The sequence below is a fragment of the Argiope bruennichi genome, chromosome 9 (assembly GCF_947563725.1).
Source record: "Argiope bruennichi chromosome 9, qqArgBrue1.1, whole genome shotgun sequence".
Taxonomy (NCBI): Eukaryota; Metazoa; Arthropoda; class Arachnida; order Araneae; family Araneidae; genus Argiope; species Argiope bruennichi.
Window position 1 is genome coordinate 3646068 of NC_079159.1, and position 24654 is coordinate 3670721.

The following is a 24654-nucleotide window of genomic DNA, read 5'->3' on the forward strand; positions in this document are numbered from 1 at the left end:
AGACACGTATCAAATATTGAACCAAATCCAGTTCAGAATTGATCTGCACTTTCAGAAGCATGTAAACGCAGTGACAAAAATGAATGAAATTTGGTATATGGTTTTATGATTGCAGTTGTAGTCAGTTCCGCGTCACATTTTGGGAATCGGCTGTTAAGAAACGCGTTTAAAACATATATTCACCTTTATTAGAGAGCTTGCGAAAAAGTTTTGGGTTCACTGCTCCTGCTGATTATAACTAGTTTAATTTTTCTGTTGAATAATTAAGATGCATTGAATTTATTAATTTTAGATGTATATACTCAATTCGGATTTATAAATATTTACGCAAGTACTCTAATACTATGGGCTTACAATATCAATGACGTGTTTTATTTGCAATAAAAGAATGTATTCCTGCCATTTTGTTTGAATCGATCTGAATTTAAAAAAATCTTTTAATGCTAAATTCGAACTGCTGAAAAAAAAAATTACTTAACAATGCTTTTTATACGGTTTACAATTGAAAATTTAAATTAAAAAAATGTTCAGTGCCTTGACGCATTATTTTTAGGAATTTTATAAACCGTTTTTAAGAAAATATTTTCAACAAAACTCGAAAGATAATTCTTTGCTTTTAATTTTAAAAAATGGAAATCTACTGGATTGAAGAATGGAAAAATTTATTTCAAGGGCATATTTTTAAAACAATGATAATCATATTTTTAAATCAGAGTCAACAGCTAGTAAAAGGAAATTAAAGCTAATTATTCATTTTGAATTCCTTTAGTTTTAAAACTATATTAGAGATATTGACTGAGATAATTTTTCACCTGAACCGAAGTACTTTGCTATTAAACAAAATATGCTTCAAGAATCCGGATCCTTTTTTTCTATTGAATTAAATGTAAATAATTCAATAATGAATATTTCTATCGTTGCAAATATTTTAAAAAAATGAGAATATTAAAAAGCCAAATTTTTAATGAAAAACTTTACGTTGAATAATAAATAAATTAGCTGAATTAAAAAAGAATATAAAAAATCAAAAATGATATTTTGAAATGATCTAAAAATGGTTAATTTAAAAAAAAAGTTTTCGAAACTGGCTTTTAAATTTAAATAATTATTTCAAATTTTTATGAAATTTATAAACTTTTATTTTTCTTCAAGATTTCCGTAAGCTTATTATTAAATATTTATTGTCAAACACTATTAATAATTCAATGATATAAAAAATAAATTTTACATTTTTATTTAGAAATTTTTCTCAGATTGAATCAATTTTTAAAATAAATTCTCGGAAAGGAATTCGTTTATAGATGTTGGATTTAGTTTAGTTTATTTATATTAACGTCCCGTTTTAAAACAACACAAAGGCTATTTTGGAACGGACCTTGTATTTTTGAACAGCGGTCAGATGGCGACCGCGCCTGAGCTGGCACACCCTCACCTCGCCGACGGATTTAGCGTGCACCGGGCCCGCTTACACGACGGTTCCTGGGTGGAAGCGGGTCTCGAACCGGAAGTCTTCCGGTATCGAAGCCCGGACCTTACCAGCAGGCCGTCGCGGCCCTTTTATTAATGTTAAGAAAAATGTGGAAATAATTGTTAATCATCATATCCATTGTATTTTTCATGACTGGATTATTTTTATTACTACGCTATTACTATTTTAAGGCAAGGCAGAAAATTTATTTAATAAATTCCGAAGAATTTATGACTATAAAAGTTTACTTAAGAATTTTTTTTTCTTAAACAAATATTTTATCCATGTAGTCTTTTCAAAATACTAATTGCTTTCTAGCTGATTCTTTAATGATTAAAAATATTGCCTTTTGAGCGATACATCAAATTCATGCCACTTCATAGTTCCCACCACTCACTCACTTCACACTCTAAATAGAGACTGTAAGATATATTTTTATCAAATGAGATTATGATTTATATGATTTGATGATTTGTATGATTGGTATGATTTGTTTACATTAAGGCAATATATTTGTTTTTTCTCTAGAGCAGGGGTGGGCAGACTTTTCCAGAGTATGGGCTACTTCTAATTTTTTCTAAGGTTTAGTGAGCTAAAAAAATAGGTCTACAATATTTATTATAATTTAATAATAAATACAAAATATGTACTTACCTACATAATTAGAAACATAATAATAATAGCCACAATTATGATAATATCAAATAATGCATTTAATAAAAAACAATTCAAAATACATTAAAAAATAAATAATTTTCATCTAACATTCACATCAACATTCTTACACATCAACATTACCGAATGGGTAACAACTGAATGTAACAATTGGTTCTAGTATAGTAAATTCTTGAAAACGTCCTTCGAATTCGGAAAAAAGTTTTATTGTTTCATCGTTATATTTCTCTTTGTTTAATGTACCTCCGTTTTTAAACAACTCGTCAGAAATATTTTTGAAATTTTTCTTCGGTGTTCCATAAATATATTTCTTTTTGTACGCGCGTCTTAGGTCTTCCAAACCAAAATGTCTTGGCGGTCCACCGGTCGATCGCGAACGACTTAATACCCAGCCCTGGTGTAAAGAATTTAATCGAATGTTGTCAAACGTCACAACGCAAAAAGATATTTTTGTTAAATGTCAGAGATGCATTTCGCGTATGGCTTCGAAATAGAATCTGAATTGTTTTGGAATAACTGATTATATTTGGATAATAAAATGAAAGGAACAAAATTATTATTTGTGGTCCCTAAAGAGAACTTAGTGTTAAATGGCTCCATTAGTTTTAAAATATCTATAAAAATTCTTGATGGGAAAAAAAAATCTATCATATTTGTTTCATATATAAATCACAATATTTTAGTTATTAAAGTCACGTACGATTCTAATGATTATGACAATACTCTCTTTTATTAGCTAATAGAATCAAATTTAATCGATTACATCGCATAAACGAATAACATAAATGAGTAGCTGCGGATAGTTTAATTATTAAGCAAAGAGAATTGTCATTTTCTTATAAATGCCATATTAAAAATATCTGTAGTTTTTGGAAAATTAAATAATGCGAGCGCGCCTAATGAACACTATAAATTAATTCACATTATTTTATGCTTAAAATTATTCACAGAAAGAATCTCTAATATTCATAAGAAGTAAAATCACTTATTATCTTTTCGTAGTCTAAGTGTGAAGTAAAATTCTTGATTAAAGCAGTTGTTGAGATATAGTGATCTTTCACAATGGAAGAAAAACAAATGATTTAAAGATTTGATACAGAATCAAACAGATTTAACTCACACACACACACACACACGCCTACGCACACGCACATTCACCTATGAAATTTTATTTACTTTTTAATTAATTAAAATAATAATCTAACTTAATGAAAATTCACTTTGAGGTCACATTTCCACCCTTCAAAGTGTATTTAGGAGGAAATGAGGCAACTTTAAGACAAAAGGTCTGCCGCTTAATGTGCCAACGGCGAGGCAAGCAACAGAGACAAGCATTTACTTTAATAGTATTGATAGTAATGACTACATTATGGGCATTACATAATGAAAGATTCTTTCATCCAATAATAATAGTAAGATATATAAAAAAACGTTTAAAAGACAAATTTTTAAAATAGTTTCTAAACGTTTCAATGAAACTGTTCTAAAGTTGCTCAGAAAATTTGATACGTTATTATTAAGGTGTTTCATAAGTTTATTTCCTATTTCTATGAAGAAATGGATGCACAATATTTATTGTTTAAGATATTATTTATTTTATTATATAAGAACCCTTTTGCTCTATTACTTTTTTCCACCTCTCAGGAAGCCTCATGATGCTTTCTTTCAAAAATTGTTGTGTTTTGGACAAGAAATAATCCTCGAGGGACGCTTTTATTTGGCCGATAGATTTAAAGCGCTTATCGCGAAGACAATTTTTTAAGGACAGAAAGAAGTAATAATCAGATGGAGCGAGATCTGAAGAGTGCAGTATAATATCCCAATCAAACTGTAAGAGCTTCTCTCTTACGACTAACGCAATTTGTGGTCTCGCGTTGTCATGATGAAAAATAACGTCTCGAAAGTTCTTTAATTCTGGCTTTCTTTTTGGCTATGGCTACTTTCAATTGATGCAGTTGATGACAGTATTTCGTAGAATTTATTGTTTCACCTTGAGGAAGGAGCTCGTAGATAATTACGCCTTTCTAATTCCACCAAAGGGACAAAAGAACTTTTTTGGGGGTGTACAAACGAAACGTACTGTAAAAGAGCTCTGGTATGACTGAAACCAACGACATAGATGGCTAATAGATAAGCCTGCATGTTTACACAAGCAGAACCAGATAAGGCCATTTATAGCGCGATGAGACAGAAACTTTTGGGACACCCTCATATTTTAACCACTTAAAAAAGGTTAAAATAAGAAATTCATAAATATCTAATGCTTTTCAAAAGAATAAAATAAATATGCATTCTCTTGGTCTCTTACTTAAAAAAAAGTGTCTAAATTTATCCGAATTTTTTAATCTACTGAGGAAGAAATGTCCTCAAATATCGATAATAATGATAATATGGATACTGTCTTATTTACACCAACAGAAGATAAAATGATATCTTGGGAGAGGACATTTTACTCAATAAGTAGAAATGTTTCTTTCTACACTTCTTGGAACTTGGAAACTCAGTAAAGCACCCATCTGCTCAGATTCTATATCAGAAATTTGCGTCTTCAAATCACTCCAAAGGCACAAATTTGATTTGTAGGTTAACAAGGTGAGAATATTGTCACACTCACATGCAACTGGTCAAAAAAATTTTTTTTATTATTATTTATTTCTACAAAATTAACCAACATTTCTCTAAATGGCGTTTAAAATCTCAAATTCTAAATAATAAAAATGATAAATAAAATTTTTATCGTCCATTGTGGGCAATTTTTCTCTTCTTTTTGTGAGGTGAGTTGCATGCCTCCGTGACACATTGGTATTTCCAATTAAGTAATCATCAATATTTCAATTATGCATCGAATTAAACAGGGTTTACTATTTAACAGATATGCATACATAAATGTAAATACAAACATATGAGAACGAATCGCCGGTTTACTATTTATGTTATCTGTGTAATTTCTCTCGGTCGTATGAGCAACTTCAAAATGGTAATTAATTCCATTACTAAGTGAAGCATTTTATACGTATACTTTCAGTTTGTTCATTGCTGCTTGAAATTGAGGTCTGAAAATTCAGTTTTTTGACTTGGACACTTAAGTAGTGTACTGAAAATTTCTTTCTATACTACCCGCCTATGGTGACCAGCCGGTTCGCCAATCTTAATGCTCGTTAAAATTTTAATAATTAAATATTTTATGTAATTCCTACTTAAATAGCTTCTTCATTAAAATATTTCAAAACTTCAAATTTTGATAGTCATATAATTCACTCATAATATTATAAAGGCCTTCAGTCATAACGTAATATGTATCTCTCTAATTTTCTGTTAGTTCCCGTAGAATTTATGCTTTAAATTAAAGTGGAAATGATTAATCTGCAATTAATATAATAATATTTCTTACTGAAACAAAGCATGTTTTTAATAATATGATCACTGACAACAGAGTCACTGAGCATTTAAACCTTATGGGCACTAAAGAATATATTTCTTAATTTATGTAATATCTCAAGAATTTGTCAACAAAATTTTCTCAGATCATCATGAGCAGATCGATTCATTAACAATGTTTGATTTCAAATGCATCAAACACTAAGAAAATAAACAGAATCGTTTAAAATAATAGGTCGAAAACAGGTTAAAAAAACTACTTAAAAATGATATACTTAAAACTATAAGCATATACCAAAAATAATTGACTAACATAAATACAATTTAATTACAAAAGCATAGAACTAACCTAAAAATAATTTAAATCAAGTCCGCATCCGTTGAAAATAGTTGTCAACAATCAGAACACAATGCGCATGCGTGAATTTTCAACACCAGTTATGGTAACGCAAATGCTTGAATTTTTCTACGCCAGTTGGGGTAACGCTATGCAGATTAGAAATTTTTCATTTCCTTTATTCTGTGTTATTTTAATTCAAAAGTACTTCATAATGAATCTGAAAGATCGATTCATTAACAATGTTTAATTTTAAATGCCTCAAACACTAAGAAAATAAACGGAATCGTTTGAAATAATCGACCGAAAATATGTTAAGCCCATCCTCTTTAGCGTGGGAAAAAAAACTGAAGCCTTACTCATTTGGTGGTGGGGAAATGAAAAGATTTTTGTGGCGGGAAAGTTAGTTTTTAATTAATAATTAAAATTCTGATTATAAATTTTAAAAAAGGGGCCCCAGGTGCACATTCTGGACCTCCAAGGTATGCATGTGCCACATTTGGTAGCAGTAGGTCGAACAATCTGGCCTGTAGAGCGCCAACACACACACACACACACACACACACACACACACACACACACACACACACACACACACACACACACACTGAGCTTTATATAAGTATAGATGCAGTTTTTCCTATTTATGCGCACACACAAAATATTTTTTATTGAATAACATCTGTTTAATACTGTTACCTTTGTATTTAAATGTTGCTTCTTAGCGTAATAAGTCTGCTGGTAAGGAAGTCGTTCATTGGAGTGAAACAAACCTGCATTTTGCATGAGTGCGAATTCTAAACTGAGTGTCAATGCGAATAGCTACCTATAACCTCGTATCTCCTGGCGAAGCGAAATTCATTATTTAAAAGTCAGAAACTATAAATGTGGAGAAATAAGAACTATATAGAACTCACCTAAAGGTCACGTCACAAATTTACTTTATAGAAATGCGGAACATACATTCCCACCCATTGTTTCCACTCCCTAGAGTTTTTTTTTTTTTTTCATAGGGAGTTGCAAAGTAACCTCCAGAATACTAGAGTAATATCGAATTTGTGATCGACTTGCTCTCTACCGCTCATTTGTTACTATTAACTACCGCAAAAAAGGACCGAACATATTTTGCGTTTAAACGTTATTCGACGTTTCTTTAAAGAGAAACTCGAATGAATTTTGAGTAATAAATTGTTTTTTTAATCATACCATTTCGCTTTTTTTGAACCTGGGCAATTTAGATCTTAAGCAGCTCACATTGTATAGTCCTTGTTGTAATAAACTGAGCAATTTAATAACACATTATAACACATTTTTTTAACTTAATCAATATGCTTAGATTTCTTTTAAGTTAAATTTTTTGAACAAGCAATTGTTAGGACTTTAGGTTGAATCGAAACCTCAAATATATTTTTAGGATGCGATGCAGAAAATTCATTCACATTCGTATTCGCTTGCGATATGCATCGATTTGAATTTCAGCCTCTTCCCTGGGTCTCGAGATGCGAGGCGACTGCCTGTGACACCTGTGAGGAAAACCGCTACTGAGAGAAGCGGATGTTTTGGATTTTAATTAAAAAATATTAACTATATTCTAAAAGTTTCGTATTTATTCTAAAATAGCAAGTAATTAGAGAATTTGAAAAAAAGTGAGACCTTATCGATAACTTATGGTGATATCAATATAATATTTTGGTTTCATTTTACTGCCCTCCTAAAAACATAAGATCTTAAACCTAAATTTATAAATATTTAATTTGGATGAAAAAACATTCATTGAACAAATTTATTCTCATTGTAATAAGTTCGCTTTTCTTAAATTTGCAGTGAGATTTATTTTGCAGAAACACAAGCACTGACTAAAATTTTTTTGCTCCACTTTGATTTTTGTGTGTTTTCGGAACTGAAATGGCACCACTGTGCGACTCTGTAATCCCTTATCTAAATGCCCTTTAAAATCTGTGGGTGTTGTAATATCTTGATCAAGAACGATGAAATAAGAGAAAACCATAAGAAAACAATTCTTTTATTTACAGCTTTACTGTAAAAAAAAAAAAAAATCCCATTTAGGTTAATATCATTTAGAAAATTCACGCAACACTGGAAAGTTTAATCATGAAATAGTTCTTCGATCAAATCGGAAAATAAGTCCCCCAAAACCCCCACTACGCCGCAAACAAAATGGCAACTCCAGGGACCGCTCCAGAAATGCGCCTATTTTTATTGGGTGGATTCTAACACAGAAATCCGAATCACACGGAGCTTCTCACAAAATCAGGAACAACTTCTTTAGCCAGTGACGTCTCTCTGAATTCTCCTTTGACGCCTCTCACTGCTTTTCTCTCTTCTCGCTCTTCCCCTCTGCCTCTCAAAACAAATAGTCCGCATTTTGTTTCCGTCAGATCTCCGCCTTTGATTTTCCCATTAATGAACTTAAGTTCCCTATCACCCAATAGCTGCTCAATGGTCTCCAATCGATCGTGGGGATGTCTGTTAAGGATCCATTTTTGTAGTTGACCCTTCCCGAAACATGTTAATTATGATAAATTCACTACTAACACCGGCTGAAGTTCGCTTGGCATTCGACATTTAATGACGACGGTTGCTGTTGATGGATCGTTTCTTGAAGTTTTGAAGAGTCTCTTCATAAGGGAAAAAAAGTGTAGCATCCGATGTTTTGAGGTCCTTCTCTTTTGAAGACACAATGAATCTATTTGAAATGACGGGACACACATCTGTGTTCCCATATCTCGATAGCAACCAATCAACTTACTAGTGAAAATACTAATGTCTCTACTAGTGAAAAGGATCCATATATAGCGGTCCGTAGACACTTAACTATGTATAGGAAAACGGGTGATGTTACATATGGTCGGAATGCCAATTGCCATGTGAGGGAAACGGAGAAACGTTACAATGTCTTAAACTGTAGTTAGCTCTGTACGCAATCTTTTAGTTTCTTGTTTTCTTAACTGTTACTTTGAATAAATTGATATATTTTTTTCTAAATATGTTTCGGAAACAAAACCATTTCTTTTACTTCACTAAGTTACTCGTTATTTTTAAATAGTTGTATGATTTGTGCTTTTGCTAAGAAATTTAATCGCCACATATCTATAACCATATTCCTTAATTAATAACAGCGTAAAAGAATATTTGTATTATTTTATAGTATATTCAGAATGAATGATGAGTTTATAAAAATATTTTCTACCAGCCGCCTTTGGCGGCCAATGGATGTTTCTTACCTCTCTCCTCGTGATGTGCGACCTTTCTAGCTTCGAAAGCTAATGAATTGTTATTATCCAAGCTACGAGCTAAGTACTTTTCCCCCCTTTATTTTTTCCCTCCCTACTTATAATAATCTGAGTCTAAAGTAACCATTTCTGTATTGTTCTGAGTAAAAGAGCGTATTACTGAGACTCTATATGCATATGTAATCAATGTGTGTGTGATTTTACCGGTGTCAATGGATGCTAAAATTTCCATTTCAGTGCTTCATGCAATTTAGCTCCAGATACCTCCCTCAGAAACAATTTGAAACATTTGATAGACACGTAATGCGCGCTAATTAAAAAAAAAAAATATTACATTGTTTCCTGCATCGTGCAATACATCTTTCTAACTTCCCACCATCTCCCCTAAAAGGTGAATAATAATAATATCAATAAATAAATATAAAAAAATTTAAAAAATCGGAAAGGTTTCAATTTTAACTAATGCAAACATTTTCTTAATGAAACAAGATTTTTTTTTATTTTAAATGTAAGAACAGATAGTAAACTTGTACAACTTTGGAACTGTAGGTGTTCTATAGAATATTTTTCTTAATTTGTGTGATAACGTAGAGGATAATCCAATAAAAGTTTATCTGTGTGAAAAAGATCTACGCTTTTAAATAGAAAAGCAATTTCCAAACGGTAAGAAGGATAATATAATTTATACTTCTGATTATATTACATTAACCCTTTCATTATGGATTTGAAATATATGCGGCCCATTAGCAGTCAAAGTGATAAAGAGTTGTATTGTTTAAAAAATGAACGTTCTTAGCAATGTTAAGCGAAAGAAATTTCAAAAAATGTATTAAAAACGCATTTTAAATAGAAACCTATTCATACGGAAAAAAATATCATCATTTCATCATTCTCATTAACAATGGAATAAACGTCAAGATGAAATCTTAGTAGCAGCATTTAAAATGCGGAGTTTCATTCGCAACAATGGAAATATTATTATAAAATATTCTTAAAAATATCTTTAAAAGCTCATTAAATCTAGATTAAATCTGTATCATTGGAAGAATAATTTTTAGAATTTACGGAAGAGTGTAAAAATAAATTTTGCACTGTCATATTTTCAGAAATTGTCGTGGAAAAATGCCAAAATTTCGTCTTAAAATTTTTTAAAAATTCTAATCACAATTTTAAAAATATTTCTCCGACGAGCACATTTTAATTCTGTAAAGTGTTAATAAAGCTAAATGCCATAATCCTAGATCAAACGATCTGGTCTGGACGGCGCCAGCACACCCAGAGCGCTTCTATTATTAATTCATTCAGATTTAGTTTTCTAAATGAATTTTCTTTCTACTTGCATCTCTAGATGAGCAATGTAAATGACAGGCACTTCTCGGGTGAAAGAAGCTCAGGCAGGAATGATCGGAAGCTAGTTGTGGGTGCGCCCCTTGAATGAAGAATTTCTAAGTTTCTGCCACTAAGAAAAGCGGATACGGAAAAAATATTATTTAATACGAAATATTGATTTTGAAATCCTTCCTTTGAATACTTCAGTTGAATATTCAAAGACTAATTCTTGGTCTTTCATTTTATTTTTGAAAAATGCATGAATAATGGAAGTGCATGCAATTTATTTCATTATTTGGGATACTATCGAAAAATATATGAACAAATTAACTTTATTATAGAAATTCTAAACTACTTATCTTTTTGTATTATATTTGTAAGCATGAAATTTTATATAATAATAATATTCCAATAAATTTTTTTATAGCACAGTATACGAGGTACATTAAATCGTATCTATTACGAAAAGGCCAAAGAAAGCTGCAATGATGGGCGGGACTAAAAATATTTCCATCTTTTTATGTCTGCGTCTTTATCAATATGCAGATTTCAGCTCATTGGATTTTTGAATAATGAAGACTTTTGCTACAATGCAAAAATTTGAATAAAAAAAGGTTTGACTCCAAGTAACTCAGACAAATCTTTTTAATGCTAAAAGTTGACTGATTTATTGGTCTGCGAATAAACTTAAGTATGAACAGAGCTGAATTATGGATTAAGCAAGTATAGACTCGGCAACTGAGGATTAGCAAAAGCCAAAGTGCTGAAGTCTACAATTTTTTAAATTTTATATTTATGTTGATTCATTGGGAATTTTTACTAGAATTTTCTTTCGGCGTTATTTTTATATTTATTTGAAGTTGAATTTTGTTCTTTAGAAGATCACTATTTCTTTCAGTCCGATTTTAAGGATTACTTTTAATTAGATTTTTTTCGTGGAATTTTTATTTTTAAGACAATCGTATCTGAAATAGTGGCTTTTTATAGTCAGTTTTAAAATTGAATATTCTTGCAGAATCAATAAGACTGTATACTCAAGAGGAGACAAACATTGAGTACTTAGTTATATACATTTAAGTCTTCAATGATTGAATAATAGGAGTTAAATTCAGGCTATTCTCCCATTGACTCTCCAATCAAATGTCTAAGCGTCAAAAGTAATTTACAAAACATCACGATCTTCACAGACTGTGGCTCCATCTTATGGTGAGAATGAACATGACAGTCCACCATTAATAAATCGCAGCTCTCTTTTTCGTGTGTACGGAACTCTCTCTTATTTTCCGATTATGATTTTGCATCTCGAAAGACAATTACATGACAGGAATTTGTGGAATAACTGTTATCCACAGAGGGTTGAAAGGTTATACTTTGAGTGTGTTAATTTATAAACAAAACTTATTGCAAGTATAAAAAGTTTATATTTAATTTTCTAATTTAGAATAAGTTGTGCGTAATGTCTTTCTTTATGTTGCAGCATTTGTGTGCTTTAATTGCAGTGCTTTTCAATTGAGGTTTCTATTCATTTTGGCTATTTTAATAGTTTTGTTTTCTTTTTTAATTTTTGCTTGTTTTGAAAATTTTTCATAAACAAAACATATATAGATCACACCTATTCTTTAGAATTGCCAACTTTTTAATTTGTATAAACTGTTTTTCCAAAAAATTTCTTAAAAATTTATATAACGTTTATTTTTCACTAATATTTAATTTTTAAACCTCAATATTGTTTTAAAATTTCAGTAACTAATTAATTTCAATAGTTTCTATACATTTTTTAAAAAGCAGAATTAAATATAGTAAGCAGAAACTGTTAAAAAGCAGTTTCCCATCACCGGCATCATTAGGAGATGCGAAACAAAAATGGCAATGATTTTGGATTGCCCAGTGTATCTGCTATTTTGAAAATAATATGTCAAGTTATCGTCAAAATTCTACATCTAATTGACTTGTCATCCTGTCAACCATTTTACTAAATGCAGTCAGTCTGCCGATCTCAGTCTTTCCTTGAATATTTCGGCTGTTTACAATATATTCACTTTGAGATGGTTTTTTTAAGTATTCTACTCGTTAATACCCAGATCTCCACAGCTGTCCTGAAACAGGGAAGACTTTTGCCGATGAACTCTCCATCTCACGCCGTTGGGGTGCGTGGAAGTGGGATCAAAAGGACCGACAGTAGGAGGGCAAGGCGCCATCTCTGGCCATTCATTGGCAATTTATAAGAGCACAAGTACAGGATTATTTAACAAACGAAAATAATTTTGATGGAAGGGATGCAATTTTTAGTTTTAACTTTGAATTAAAAAAAAATCGAATAATCGACGAAATTTCAACATCATATTATGACCAGCGAAAAATCTGCATTACTGAAAAAACCAAATGAAAAACACTCAACTAAGATGCAGGACGATTGTAAATAATTAATTTACTTTCTTCAAAGCAGCCTTAGCGTAGATGTCCCTTCATGAACTATAATATTCTTTTGCTGCCGGAAGCCATTTTCTATATTTAAGAAAGAAATGCTGCCCATACCTCTAATCCCTTGCCTTTAATCTCATAGAAGTTCTAGATATTTGGTCTTTTGGAATTTAAGGGTTTCTGTATTGTAAATATAAGTGCATTACGCAGCCATAAATCTATAGAGCCTATCTATTTCCAATCCTTTTTTTTTTTCACGGATGTAGTTGCTCTTTTCTTCAATTTTCATATTTCTGTACATAATTATAAAGATTTTGTGAAAGAAATATTAGCATTTTATATAAAAGAAAGAAATTCCTAAAATTCAGAGTTAGATTATGTTTTTCAAACGCTGAACACAAGTACACAAAGAAAGAAGCGATAAAAAATGTACCGAAGTTTTAAAATAAAATTTACGTAATTCTCCAAAGATATTTAACTTTTTTTTTCAAGATGCTTTTAGGAACGTCTTTCCTAAACGCCTAATATAAAATATATATATATATATATATATATATATATATATATATATATATATATATATATATATATATATATATATATATATATATATATATATATATATATATATATATATATATTTAAATATTGAAAGCATATGAAAACAGTGAATATATATTCTTAAGAAAAAAATAAATAAATAAAGGTTCTGCAAAATTTAACATGTCTATGTCAGCGGTTTAAAATGATTAAGATTAAAATTTCAGAAACAATTTATTGCTTGAATAATGCTACTTCATTTATATTTGAATACATATTCTTAACCACATATATTTTAAAGAACTAGTATTCCTGAATCTCTAAAATAAAGATAATTCAGTGTTTAAGCATAATCTACTGAATTTTATTACTATTCATTATGGATCAAAAATTACTGAAAGAAGAACTGTTTTTCGTAGTGAAGTTGGAAAGTGAAAAGAAACGGGGAAAAAGTTCAGATATGTCGCTTTTAAATGCTATTCCAATTTCTGTAATAAAAAAAAAATGTAATAACTCCATCATTGCAAAATACAGTGCATCTCAAAAGCCATTGGATACTATTTGTAGAAAAAACCCCCTTGTATTTAATATTGAATGAGAAAAAATAGGATCAAAATTTTTTTCATGTCATCTCCATTTCATTCACATGGCATACACTTTTTATTAAAACTTAAGTTTTGTTTTGGATAGAAAAATGCGACCAGACAAGGATAAAAGTTTAAAAAAAAACATCCATCAGAGGTCAACATTATCTAATAAATCCATCTTAAAATTATCGTTAGTTATATATTTTTAATTTTTTCAGAGTAGTGACATTTTAAATATCCTTGCATATATATTTCGTAAAGAATTTTCTATTATTATTATTCACTTTCTATTATTATTATTATTATCCACATTTCCAAAGAATTTCCATAACCTATGCATACTTCAAAGGATAAAGTGTTATTGATTGCTTCAAGAGAAAGAAGAATGCTCCGATACATTGCAGTTCGACGGCTGAAACGGATGTCGAAGGGCAATGCTTTTTGGAAATGTGATTTGATCTGACGACGATGGGCAGGAGTTTTCTCGTGTTTCATGAGGACACGAATTTGCTTCATTGTAGTGATTATTATTAGAGAAGCCTATTGTTTGAACTGTGTTGCATGACGATTTATTGAGATAACCCATCGGGTTATTTTCAGACTTTTTTTAATGGACATTCATTTAATGCGTGTCATCTCATGGTGGGGTAAATGCCGAATAGGCTGCCTCACTTTTTTAAATGTGAATATAAGAAATGATTTAAATTCGCCCTCCACTTTACGACTGTACTATATAATTATCTAAATGTGAAAAAAGCAATGGATGGCTAAAAGAAGCTCATTCTGACCAAATATGGATGTTATATTAAAATTCAAAAATGTGACACATTTGTACTAAAAATGGCAAATAGAAAAATTGAACTTATGTTGGAAAAAACTTGTTTTCTAATAATTATAGCAAATATCGTGTTAAAAATAATACTAACAATAACACGAGGTGTAATATGAACTCTTCTATTAAACAATTGCGTATGGAAAAAACTAAAAAGACTGAGAATTTCTTTAATTGGGGTTTCAAACCAAAAGAGGCTATTGATTTGAAATAAACGCTAGTAGTAGCTTTCATCAATGATGAGATAACTCTTCCGATAGAACTAATAAGGTTTATGATATAATCTCAAGAGAAAATGAAAATGAATTTATTCAAAATAATAACATTGAAAATGAAACCCATTTATTCTAATAATAAAATGAATTTGAACAATTTTTAAAGTTCCCAACCGAGTCCACAGGTTGAGAATAAAACCAGTAAAGTTTAAAGTTCTTCGTCAATCTTAACAGAACTCCAAAATGACCTGAAATAGTGAGTTCCCTGACGAGTGAAATAATAATAAGAAGAATATCAAGTCACAAGCTTAACATTTTCTCCCAACCAGTGATACTCATCGAATAATTCAAAAGAAACTTTTAGATGATAGTCTTAAATTGCATAGATATTAATTCAATGTAGAAAACCAAATAACAGTAGTCCTTAGATGTCTTCCAGCTTTGATATTGCTGATAGGATGACACAACTCGAAAATGAAGGATTTGTGCGAACGCTGTTCCGTCCGTTATGACACAGATAAATGAGCACGAATATAGTCTCTTTCTTATTACCTTGCCGAAAGCGACAAAATCTAAAAAAATTTCACATCCTTAGGCTATATATTGATTTCAATAAAATCCTGGAAAAGAAAATAAACACCAAGCCAGTGTAACAATGGACAAGAGGTTTTTCATCACAGCAAGTTATATTAAAGAAATCCATGATAAATGATGAATGCAGAACGCGATAAGTTTAAAGACTGTACCAAGTCTGAAAAATTTCCTTCGAAATGTTTACAAAAGGAAGGAAACCCTAACGGTAATTTTTCGAGTTTAATTCTATTGATGGGGATTTTACCATAAACCGAAGCTAATCTCAGCAGTTCCTTTAAATGCTTGATCAAATCTGGTTATACTAGCAAAAATTAAAATTCTTACAACGTAGACTCTCGATAAAAATATGTCAGCTCTAAATCCAGCAGTATTTCTTATAAAAAGATCAATCCAACTTGCAACAAAACCTCCAACAAAGGAAGAAGCAGTTTTTCAACAGATGTCAATTATGATGACAAATGTGATGAATGTTTTTTTCATACTTCATTTATAACAAATGCTTCTTCGAAGCAGCGTTTAAAAGTTCTCGCAATAAACTTAATCAGCTATAATGCATATGGAATTAAAACCAAATTTCATCATTTTAAATAATTTTTGGAAAAGTGGATGTATGGTATTACTGAGCTTCAGGAGACTAACTTAAATCCTGGCAATCTTAAAACTCCTAATTACATAGTTTAGAGAAATGGCAGAATAATGCACCATGATAGAAGAATAGTTATTCTCATTCAAAAATCAATAAACTGTTTCCTTACTGCAACTGCAACTGCAACATCACCATCTCTGTTTTCAATTACAAAAGAATGATTCTGTCACTATCTCTACCAGCTACAGACCATCCCAAGGAAAGATCTCCTCACAAGAACTCGCCAGATTGTAGGAAATAGCAAATGCATTGTAATGGACAATTTCAACTCAAAATGCAGTACTTTGATCACGGGCAGCCTTAACGCAAATGGTGCAAGAATTTACAATTCAACAGGCATGAATAATTTCTTTCTCCTGGCTCCAACAGCGTCGACTCTCTCCCCTTGCCACGCGCAGAGGCCAAGCGCTCTGGATTTTAGAAATTTAAAAAGCTTCTCACTGCGAGATGCAATTTCCACAAATAAATTAAATAGCGATCATAATGTGGCCTCATTCGCATTCGATGTAAATGCTAATATTCAAGCCATCTCCAAACTTTTAACGGCAATAAACCGGATGAAATTCAGTCATACTGAAGAGATTCTTGTTTGGGAACCCAATTATGAGTTTGAAATCTGAAACTGGCAATTCCATCTCTCATCTGAATAAAGCTATACTTGCAGAAGTTAAAATTTTCTCAAAATTAGAGCTAATGAATGGGCCACATAGAAAGTGCTCCCACCCTCCATGATTACTTACAAGATTAAATACAGAAATTTGAATCGATAAGTGTGAATAAAGAACTTATGATTCACGATGTAAAAAAGAAGAAAGTCAATTGATAAACGAAATCGACGGGAAAAATCAAAGATTTTGATCAGGCATCTATCAGGATCTTTGAAAATACAAGAAAGCCATTTTGAGAAGAAACCGCTTAATCTGGATCCAAGCTCAGGTGACAAGCATAAAGACGATTGTCATACTTCAATTTTTTGAGCTACAACTACATGAGGATACATAGCACGAGACTGAAAGTTCTCAGAATATATACGATTGAATTGTCATCGGTAAAATTTATTTTTGAATCCGCTACCTTTCGATTATGAAGAAATATTATAATACTGAATTAATGCGCCTCTTTTTCGATGTTCAGTTTGCCAGTAATTTGTAATAATTAGGTGAGGGTGAATAGTTTTCCACACCTCACTGTCATTTTTAAGTGTTTTCAGGATCTTTTGTGATGCCTAGAAGTAAAATTTGGAAGATGAATATCTTATATCTGGTATTCTTAATTAAACTATAAATATTTTTTGCTTAACTCTGTAAAGATTTTTCTTTTCAAAAATAAGTTAGACGGATTTCATCATTGTGAATAACGACACATTAAAAAAGTACACACGTTTTTCAAGGAAGAGAAATCTTTATTTAACAATCCACAAACAATGAAATAAAAAAGTTGTCCGTTAAGTGATGGACATCATTAACGTTTCCAAGTACTTCAGAAGATGGAAAACTTCCGATGCAGAAATCTCTGAAAAATAAATAATCCATTCTTTTAAAAAATGCTTGCATTTAAAAATTTATTACGATAAAAGTGATGCTGAAAATAGAGTCCACACAATCACATATACAAAATGATATCAAAAATGAGAGTTCTCATTTGCTATTTCACTTTATACATTTCTGACCTGCAAATGAGTGATTCTTAAAAAATAATTTGAGTTGAATTTTATGTTCTGTGCGTTCAATAAACAGTAAATAATATTTGAAGATGGAATAAAAGAATACTTTCTTAAATTACCTTGAGTATTCTTCAAAACATAAATATTATTTGGAAGAATTTAATAATCGACCCAAAAGATGATAATAATAGAAGCATTTATAATAAAGATAGTTCAATAATCTCATATATCTCTTGGTTTTTAATTTTCTTAGAAATGGGGTGCAACCCATGCCTAGTGACCATGCCCTCATATCCAGTTGCCCCTTTTTATTCTTGGATAAGGGGGAGCAAGAATTTCTTTATGACATCTTTTATACCAAACAAAAAAGTGAAATGAAATGAAATATAAATTAAGTAAGTTTAAAACAATCCTCAAATTGATAAATAGGGTGGTCATAACTTCTTTAAATAGGAACAAATGCTTCGAAACAATTGTGATTCACATGAAGGGACTCAAAATGTAATTTTTTTTTTTAACAATTCTTATTTCCAAGAGAGTTCTGGAAGACAACAACGGTGCAACTTTACGCCTGTCAGATTGACTTAGTCAGCATGATTAGCTGATTTTCACTATTTGATAGGACAAGTAAGGAGAGCCAGTGACATCTGAGTACAACGTCTTTGGGTGGACTACTTATCAAACGACGTCCTTGAATTCTGTCTATATGGTAAAGGGGAACGCACAAGCTTCAGTATTTTAGGATTTCAGACGGACATTCTTTAAAATAATATAAAATATTAAAGATCGTTGTTTTCTACATGTTATTAGGCAAATTTGTTCTTTTGCATTTTTTAGAATCATTTTCAAGAGAATGACAATGACAGATGCCGCATTTTAATCCGGTGCTCATTGGTTACTCGAATTCTGTGATGATTGAGTCCGATTCTGTGCACCGATTGAGTCCGGTTTTTTGGTCTGAAGATGAAATTGCCTAATGACGTGTAATTGTTAAAATATGGTTCTAGATTTGTAGATGCAGCGTCGAATACCTTTCCTATAGATTTATTCTTCGAGAAAGGTATTGACATTGACAAAGGTGCCCCAAGAGTCGCAGAACTGAGTTACGAATAGATTTGCATAAAATGTTGTGAATACTCTAGAAACCCAGTTCGAGGAGGAAGAAGAAACGGTGACAGATGAAGCTAAAGTCTGATGGAAACAGACTTATAACGTCCTAAATACATTTATAAAATTTACAGAATCCACCAAAAGCTATATTTCAACTAAACTCGTAAATGGATGTAAAATCTGTAATGATTTTTTAATAATACCGGAAACATTTTTCAAACAGTAGTATGCATTTTTCTTCTTATTGAGCAGATAAGTAAAACTTATTTCTGGTATCATTTTACAGCATTGATTGTTTTTTGGTGTTCTAGGTAAAATTATATTGACGTTCGATAATCCGGTAGGGTCGTGGGCCTGCATGTGTGGATTGAAGAACGTCTACAGTACCATACCTTCTATCAATGTGACAACCAATGTGTCAATATAGTTCCAGTGAAAATTTATCCAAAAGCTTGACAGATCTGTTAATTATGATAAAAGAATTCCTATATATAAAATTCTGGCCCAACATTGTCTTTGTATAAAACTCATCTTTATTACGTTATTTAGATTTTTTTCTTCCACTTAGCCAGGTTAGAAGAGCTAGAATATCAGGTTTGGTACTCTCGCATCAAGTTCACGGTTTAGTTTAAATATTTCTATTATGTCCTATCATGAAAAGATGAAGAAGCATAAATATAGCACATGCAAATTTAGGCGCTAAAACTGTTAAGAAATGTTTCCCGTTAATGACTTTATCAGGTAGTGCGTGTAATTTGTTAGCATAAATTGCACTAAAATGTCAAACGCTTACAGCTTAATCAAATTTTTAATTTTCTAAATTTTTGATAAACTTATCCTATAAATTAAAAAAAAATTCCATTTAATTTTATAAGCCGAATATCACACTCTTAAACTTATTTTATACATTTTTAAAAAAAAATCTTTCGGAATGTTTTGCCAATTAAACTTTTTTTATTCCAAAATTCCGAATGGGAGATGGATTCTTAAAACTAATGAGATTTAGTAAATTTATTCAGCGATCTCACCCGACTTCAGTGATGATGATGGTGATGGGCGTGCCTGTGGGCGTAGTCAAAGTGCTGATCGATGAAGTGGTGGGCGTGTGCAGCAGCAGGGGGTGGGGGAAGTGGTGCATAGGCTGGCCAGTATGCAGGTGGCAAAGGTGCAGCATAGGTCACTGGTGCATAGCTGATAGGTGCTGGTGGAAGGGCCGCAGGGGCATATCCATACTTGAGGGTGTAGAGACGGTAAGCTGCGGCCAGTTCGGCAGGAGTGGGGGGAGGGGGATAAGTGTAGACCGGTGCTGGTAGACGAGGGTAGGTGGTCGCCGCCGCTGGTTTGACCACGTGACCATTGTTGGTGGCTGCGGAGTAGCCGATCAGTAGAGCAACAGTCAATAACTATAAAGAGGGAGAGAAAAAAAGGAGTTAGATAGAGAAAGCTTTTGTGAAAGTGTTCAATTTTTTACATTCTAAAAGGAAAGGCATAGAAATATTATTTCTATTGAGGCAGTGATTTAATTTTCATGGATCATTTACTGTGCGCACATCAACTGTTTATTTACATCGCGTATTGTAATTGCTTAAAAATTTGACCTCGAGATTACAAAGAGTTTTTCTAGTTTCAGAGTCCTCCGAAACTTCGAAAGCAATAACGGTACATTTTTGGAAATGCGTCTGTTAATGTGTAAATGCGATAACTAGAAAACGTTAGGAGAATAAGATTAATATGCAATCTTTAAATGAAAGTTGTAGATTTATTCAAATTTGAATGAAAATCGTGAAAGCAAAGCACATCTGTTCATTCGTGTGCATGTGAACATGATTGCCCCCAAATGTTACAGGTTTGTTGGATGAAGTTCAGCACATCAGAATTCTAAAAATTTCGACCAGACACGTCAACAGGTCGATTTCCCATCGTTATGCCTTTGAAGGTGATTAATAAAAAAATTACCATCATAAAATTGCTAAAAATTAAAAACAAATTACTTATGTGATTTTTTATTTCAAATGGAAAATTTTTCGATCTTTGTTCTTATTTTGCTTTGTCTCAGTTTATTTCAACGAATTTTTGAATAAATTGTATCTTTATTGTGGTTTTATAAGCTTTGAGTCAGACAAGTTCCACTATGTGACAGAACAATTATGTAGGCATCTTTAGAAAAATTAATTTTCCCAGTAAGAATATGAAAGGAACAAAGGATTTATATAGAAAGCTGATGCGCGCAAAATCATGCATACATTAATGAAATAAACCTAAAGGATACAAGTTAAAGGAGCACACATTCAAATGATTTACTTTGACTTTTTGTGCATTTTCTTGCATGGAAAATTTCAGTACTGGAAACATTAAATTTTTATGCTGGTGGGAAGGAAAATCTGTCTGTCTGTCATCAATTTCAAGAGCGGACTGTTCAGCAGAGAGCCTTCAAATTTAGCTTAGGTTTGTTTCGAATCGGAGCCAATGGTTTTAAAAATTACCATTCAAATTTTAATTATTTCGGTATTTAATATCTAATCTTTTTTATCACTTTGTCTTCCGAAGGATTTTCTTCTTTAAAATTATTTATTTGTATTTTATAGTACAAACAATTTTCTTTATAATGATATTAGTTAAAACGTTGTACGAAATTCAATTTGATATTTTATAAATTTTTTAATTATTGTGATGTTTGATCGAGATGGTTTATATTTTTTCTGAAAAGACGAAAAGATGAAAAAAATAAACAAATAAGTTGCATGGTGATGGTCGAGAGGTCCAGGAAGAGAAAATATAGTGATCCACTGTAGGGAAAAAAATGTTCCGAAGACTTTTTTCCATTTTTAATGAATTATCACTTATTCATAAATACTTTCATGGATTTTAGCAGCATTTTGGGCATAAAACCTTATTTTAGCAATTTTAAACGTGGGGAATAATCTTTCTATGGATATTAAACATTTTATCATGGAGCGTTAGGGAGATTTTATGAATTTTTTTTATTGATCTAATTTTTCGACAATATTTTTTGATTGCTTATAAATATTTTAAAAACACTTTCTAATAACTATAGGAATGATAGCATTTTTTTAAATTTAAAATATATCCTTTTATTATTTTTATGCCGCATTTACTTGAAATTAAAATGCATTTCAAAATGTGTCGGATATCTGATAAGAAATTCAAATCAGTATTTGATAAGAAGCAACTGATGAAATTACATTCATAATTGCATTCCTTTAGAATATTGTTAATATTAGATTACATTTGAACTTTAATAAATTCCGAAATAACTGAAGTAACTAGACGTAACTAAAACTGAAAATTTGCTATAATTATTTTTTTTATTTTTATAGTAATGAAATTTCATTTTTGGTTTTGAAGCTACTTGTTTCATGTTAAAAATTTCTATAAATTCAGGATTTTAAACAGCTTACTTGATATGTAGTAGTTACTTTTGGGAATCTTCATATATTTTTTTTTCAGTTCCATCATTTATCAAAACTAATAATTTCATCAAATATCTTTAGTTCCAGATTCTTAATATAAAATACAAAAACAAATTTAAAATTGAACTACTTTAAAAATTAAAATTTTATTGTTATAATTGAATCTTTATTAACTATGAAATGGGAAGAGCCAGCTGGTGGTCGAGAGGGGAGCCAGTTTGACGCATAAGAAATCAAACTGAAGAGCTACTTTTGCAATCATATCACAACCACAAAATTTTTTTATCATCAAATATTGAGAAACAGAATCTATAAATGTAAAATATAACAGTAGAGAAGAATTTATATTAAAATTATCGAACTATTTTAGATAAGACAAACTGTTACATTTCACCATTAGATCTTTTTTTTATTAAACTTCCATCATTTTTCAGCTTATCTTTTTTCCTAAATTCCTAACCATAACTTGAGAAAAAAAATTAAACATGAGATACGAGTTATGAAGCAGAAGTTTTACTTACAGCGAGTCTGTACATGGTGGCGAATTCTTTCTGATGAGAGACCTGAGAAAGCGATGCGAGTTTTGGATGCCTCTCCTCACTGCAGGGACCCTTTATATACCAAACGGAATCGTGGGACAACCATTTGGGAAATAATGCTATTTCAAATTAGGCCACCATTCTAAGGTTTATGTGAGATGCATACGAAGCATAACAAAGGAGAATTATTCTTCTTTAACACTAAAGAATAAAATGGTATACCAGGAAATGACAACTGCAGTTACGTAAAAAATAATGGCAATGATGGACAAAATTTTATAACTAAAATTTATTACTGAGTGATACAGTCTTTGACAATTATAATGCTTTGAAATTAGACAAAGATTTCAAAAATATTTACAATTCAAACTTTTTTCGAATTGTCGATCAAACCGAAGGAATAGAATTATCTGTAATTGTTGATTTTTTATTCATTCTTTTTTCAGAAATGTTGTTCTAAAATGAGCAAATGGATCTCGCTAATGGAGAGACAGAAAAAGAGAAAAGAAGGATTCGAAACTCATCTCAAACATCTGATATTGTTTTGAGCTCGATTCATCGATCTGTCATGTCTTTTTCAAATATAATCTTAATTTAATTAAACAGCAGCTGTAACCTAAAAAAAGGGGGCTTTGATAGGGTCTGAACTCTCGCGAATATAAATGTAGTATCTAAAACAATAAAAAATAATGTTGTAAAATATCGTTAAACATTTATTGGAATGAAGGAAAAACTTGCACGGAAATAAAATTGTATAATTGGAGTAAAAGTTTTTTTTATTAAAGTTTTATATTTATGTAAAAATAAATTTTGTTTAATAATGCATTCGGGAGTTATTGAGAAAATATTGTCATATTTTAATTCATTTTTATGTAAAAAAAATCTTAAGTGAAAATGAAACTTTTGAAAAACCATTGTTTAGCGAGCACCAACTCATTCAAACGCCCACTTTCTTGGTTCTAGGTCCGACGATCTGCGCTTTGAGACATTTTGAACTGTTTATTCACAATGTGAATGGCACAACGCTATTTGCACATCTGTAAACATTTTCACGTTAAAAACAAAAACCCATGTATTTCGGGATTTCAGTACTTTTGCCTGAAAAGTTAAAATCCTCAATACTCTTACGATTAGAAAATGAGACTTTTTTCTTTGTAACACCCACTCGCCAGAAAATTTTAGAGCTTGGAGTAGATTCGCAAGACCCAGTCCATAGCCATAATGATTAAATTTTGCAATCTATTTACTTGTATGCTTCCGCAATATTCCGAGTTTTATCCGTAAAAGAGAGGGAAAAAATACTTTTCGGAATTCTTTTATTTTTTGGACGAATTGAAATTTATTTCAATTCGCTCATATAAAGCCTATATTGAAATTCATCACTCTAACTTGTTGTGTCTTGTAACTTTCTCGCTTGTCAAGAATACAAGAGGAAGTACATCGTCATCTTCAAAAAATTCGAATTCGAGATTTTGAAGAATCTTCACGCTTCAGACTTCCGAAAAACACCTTTTTGGAATTCTGTCTGTCTGGGAACACAAAATGCTTTGATCCGTATGAATGAAACCTCACATTTTCAGACTTCCTCGATACACTGAAGGTCCCCATTTAGACAAAATGTGTCTGTCTGGCTGC

The 24654-nt window shown here is 31.1% G+C and overlaps 1 protein-coding gene across 1 annotated transcript; it reads right to left on the bottom strand.

The window, feature by feature from the left end:
- Window positions 1–20083: 20083 nt before the first annotated feature.
- On the bottom strand, window positions 20084–23046 carry LOC129983944 (uncharacterized). Its single transcript, XM_056093676.1, has 2 exons — window positions 23002–23046; window positions 20084–20452 (listed from the first exon to the last, which is right to left on the bottom strand). The coding sequence occupies exons 1-2, from the start codon at window positions 23014–23016 to the stop codon at window positions 20084–20086; spliced, it is 384 nt and encodes a 127-aa protein (XP_055949651.1). The 5' UTR covers window positions 23017–23046.
- Between the last annotated feature and the right edge of the window lie 1608 nt (window positions 23047–24654).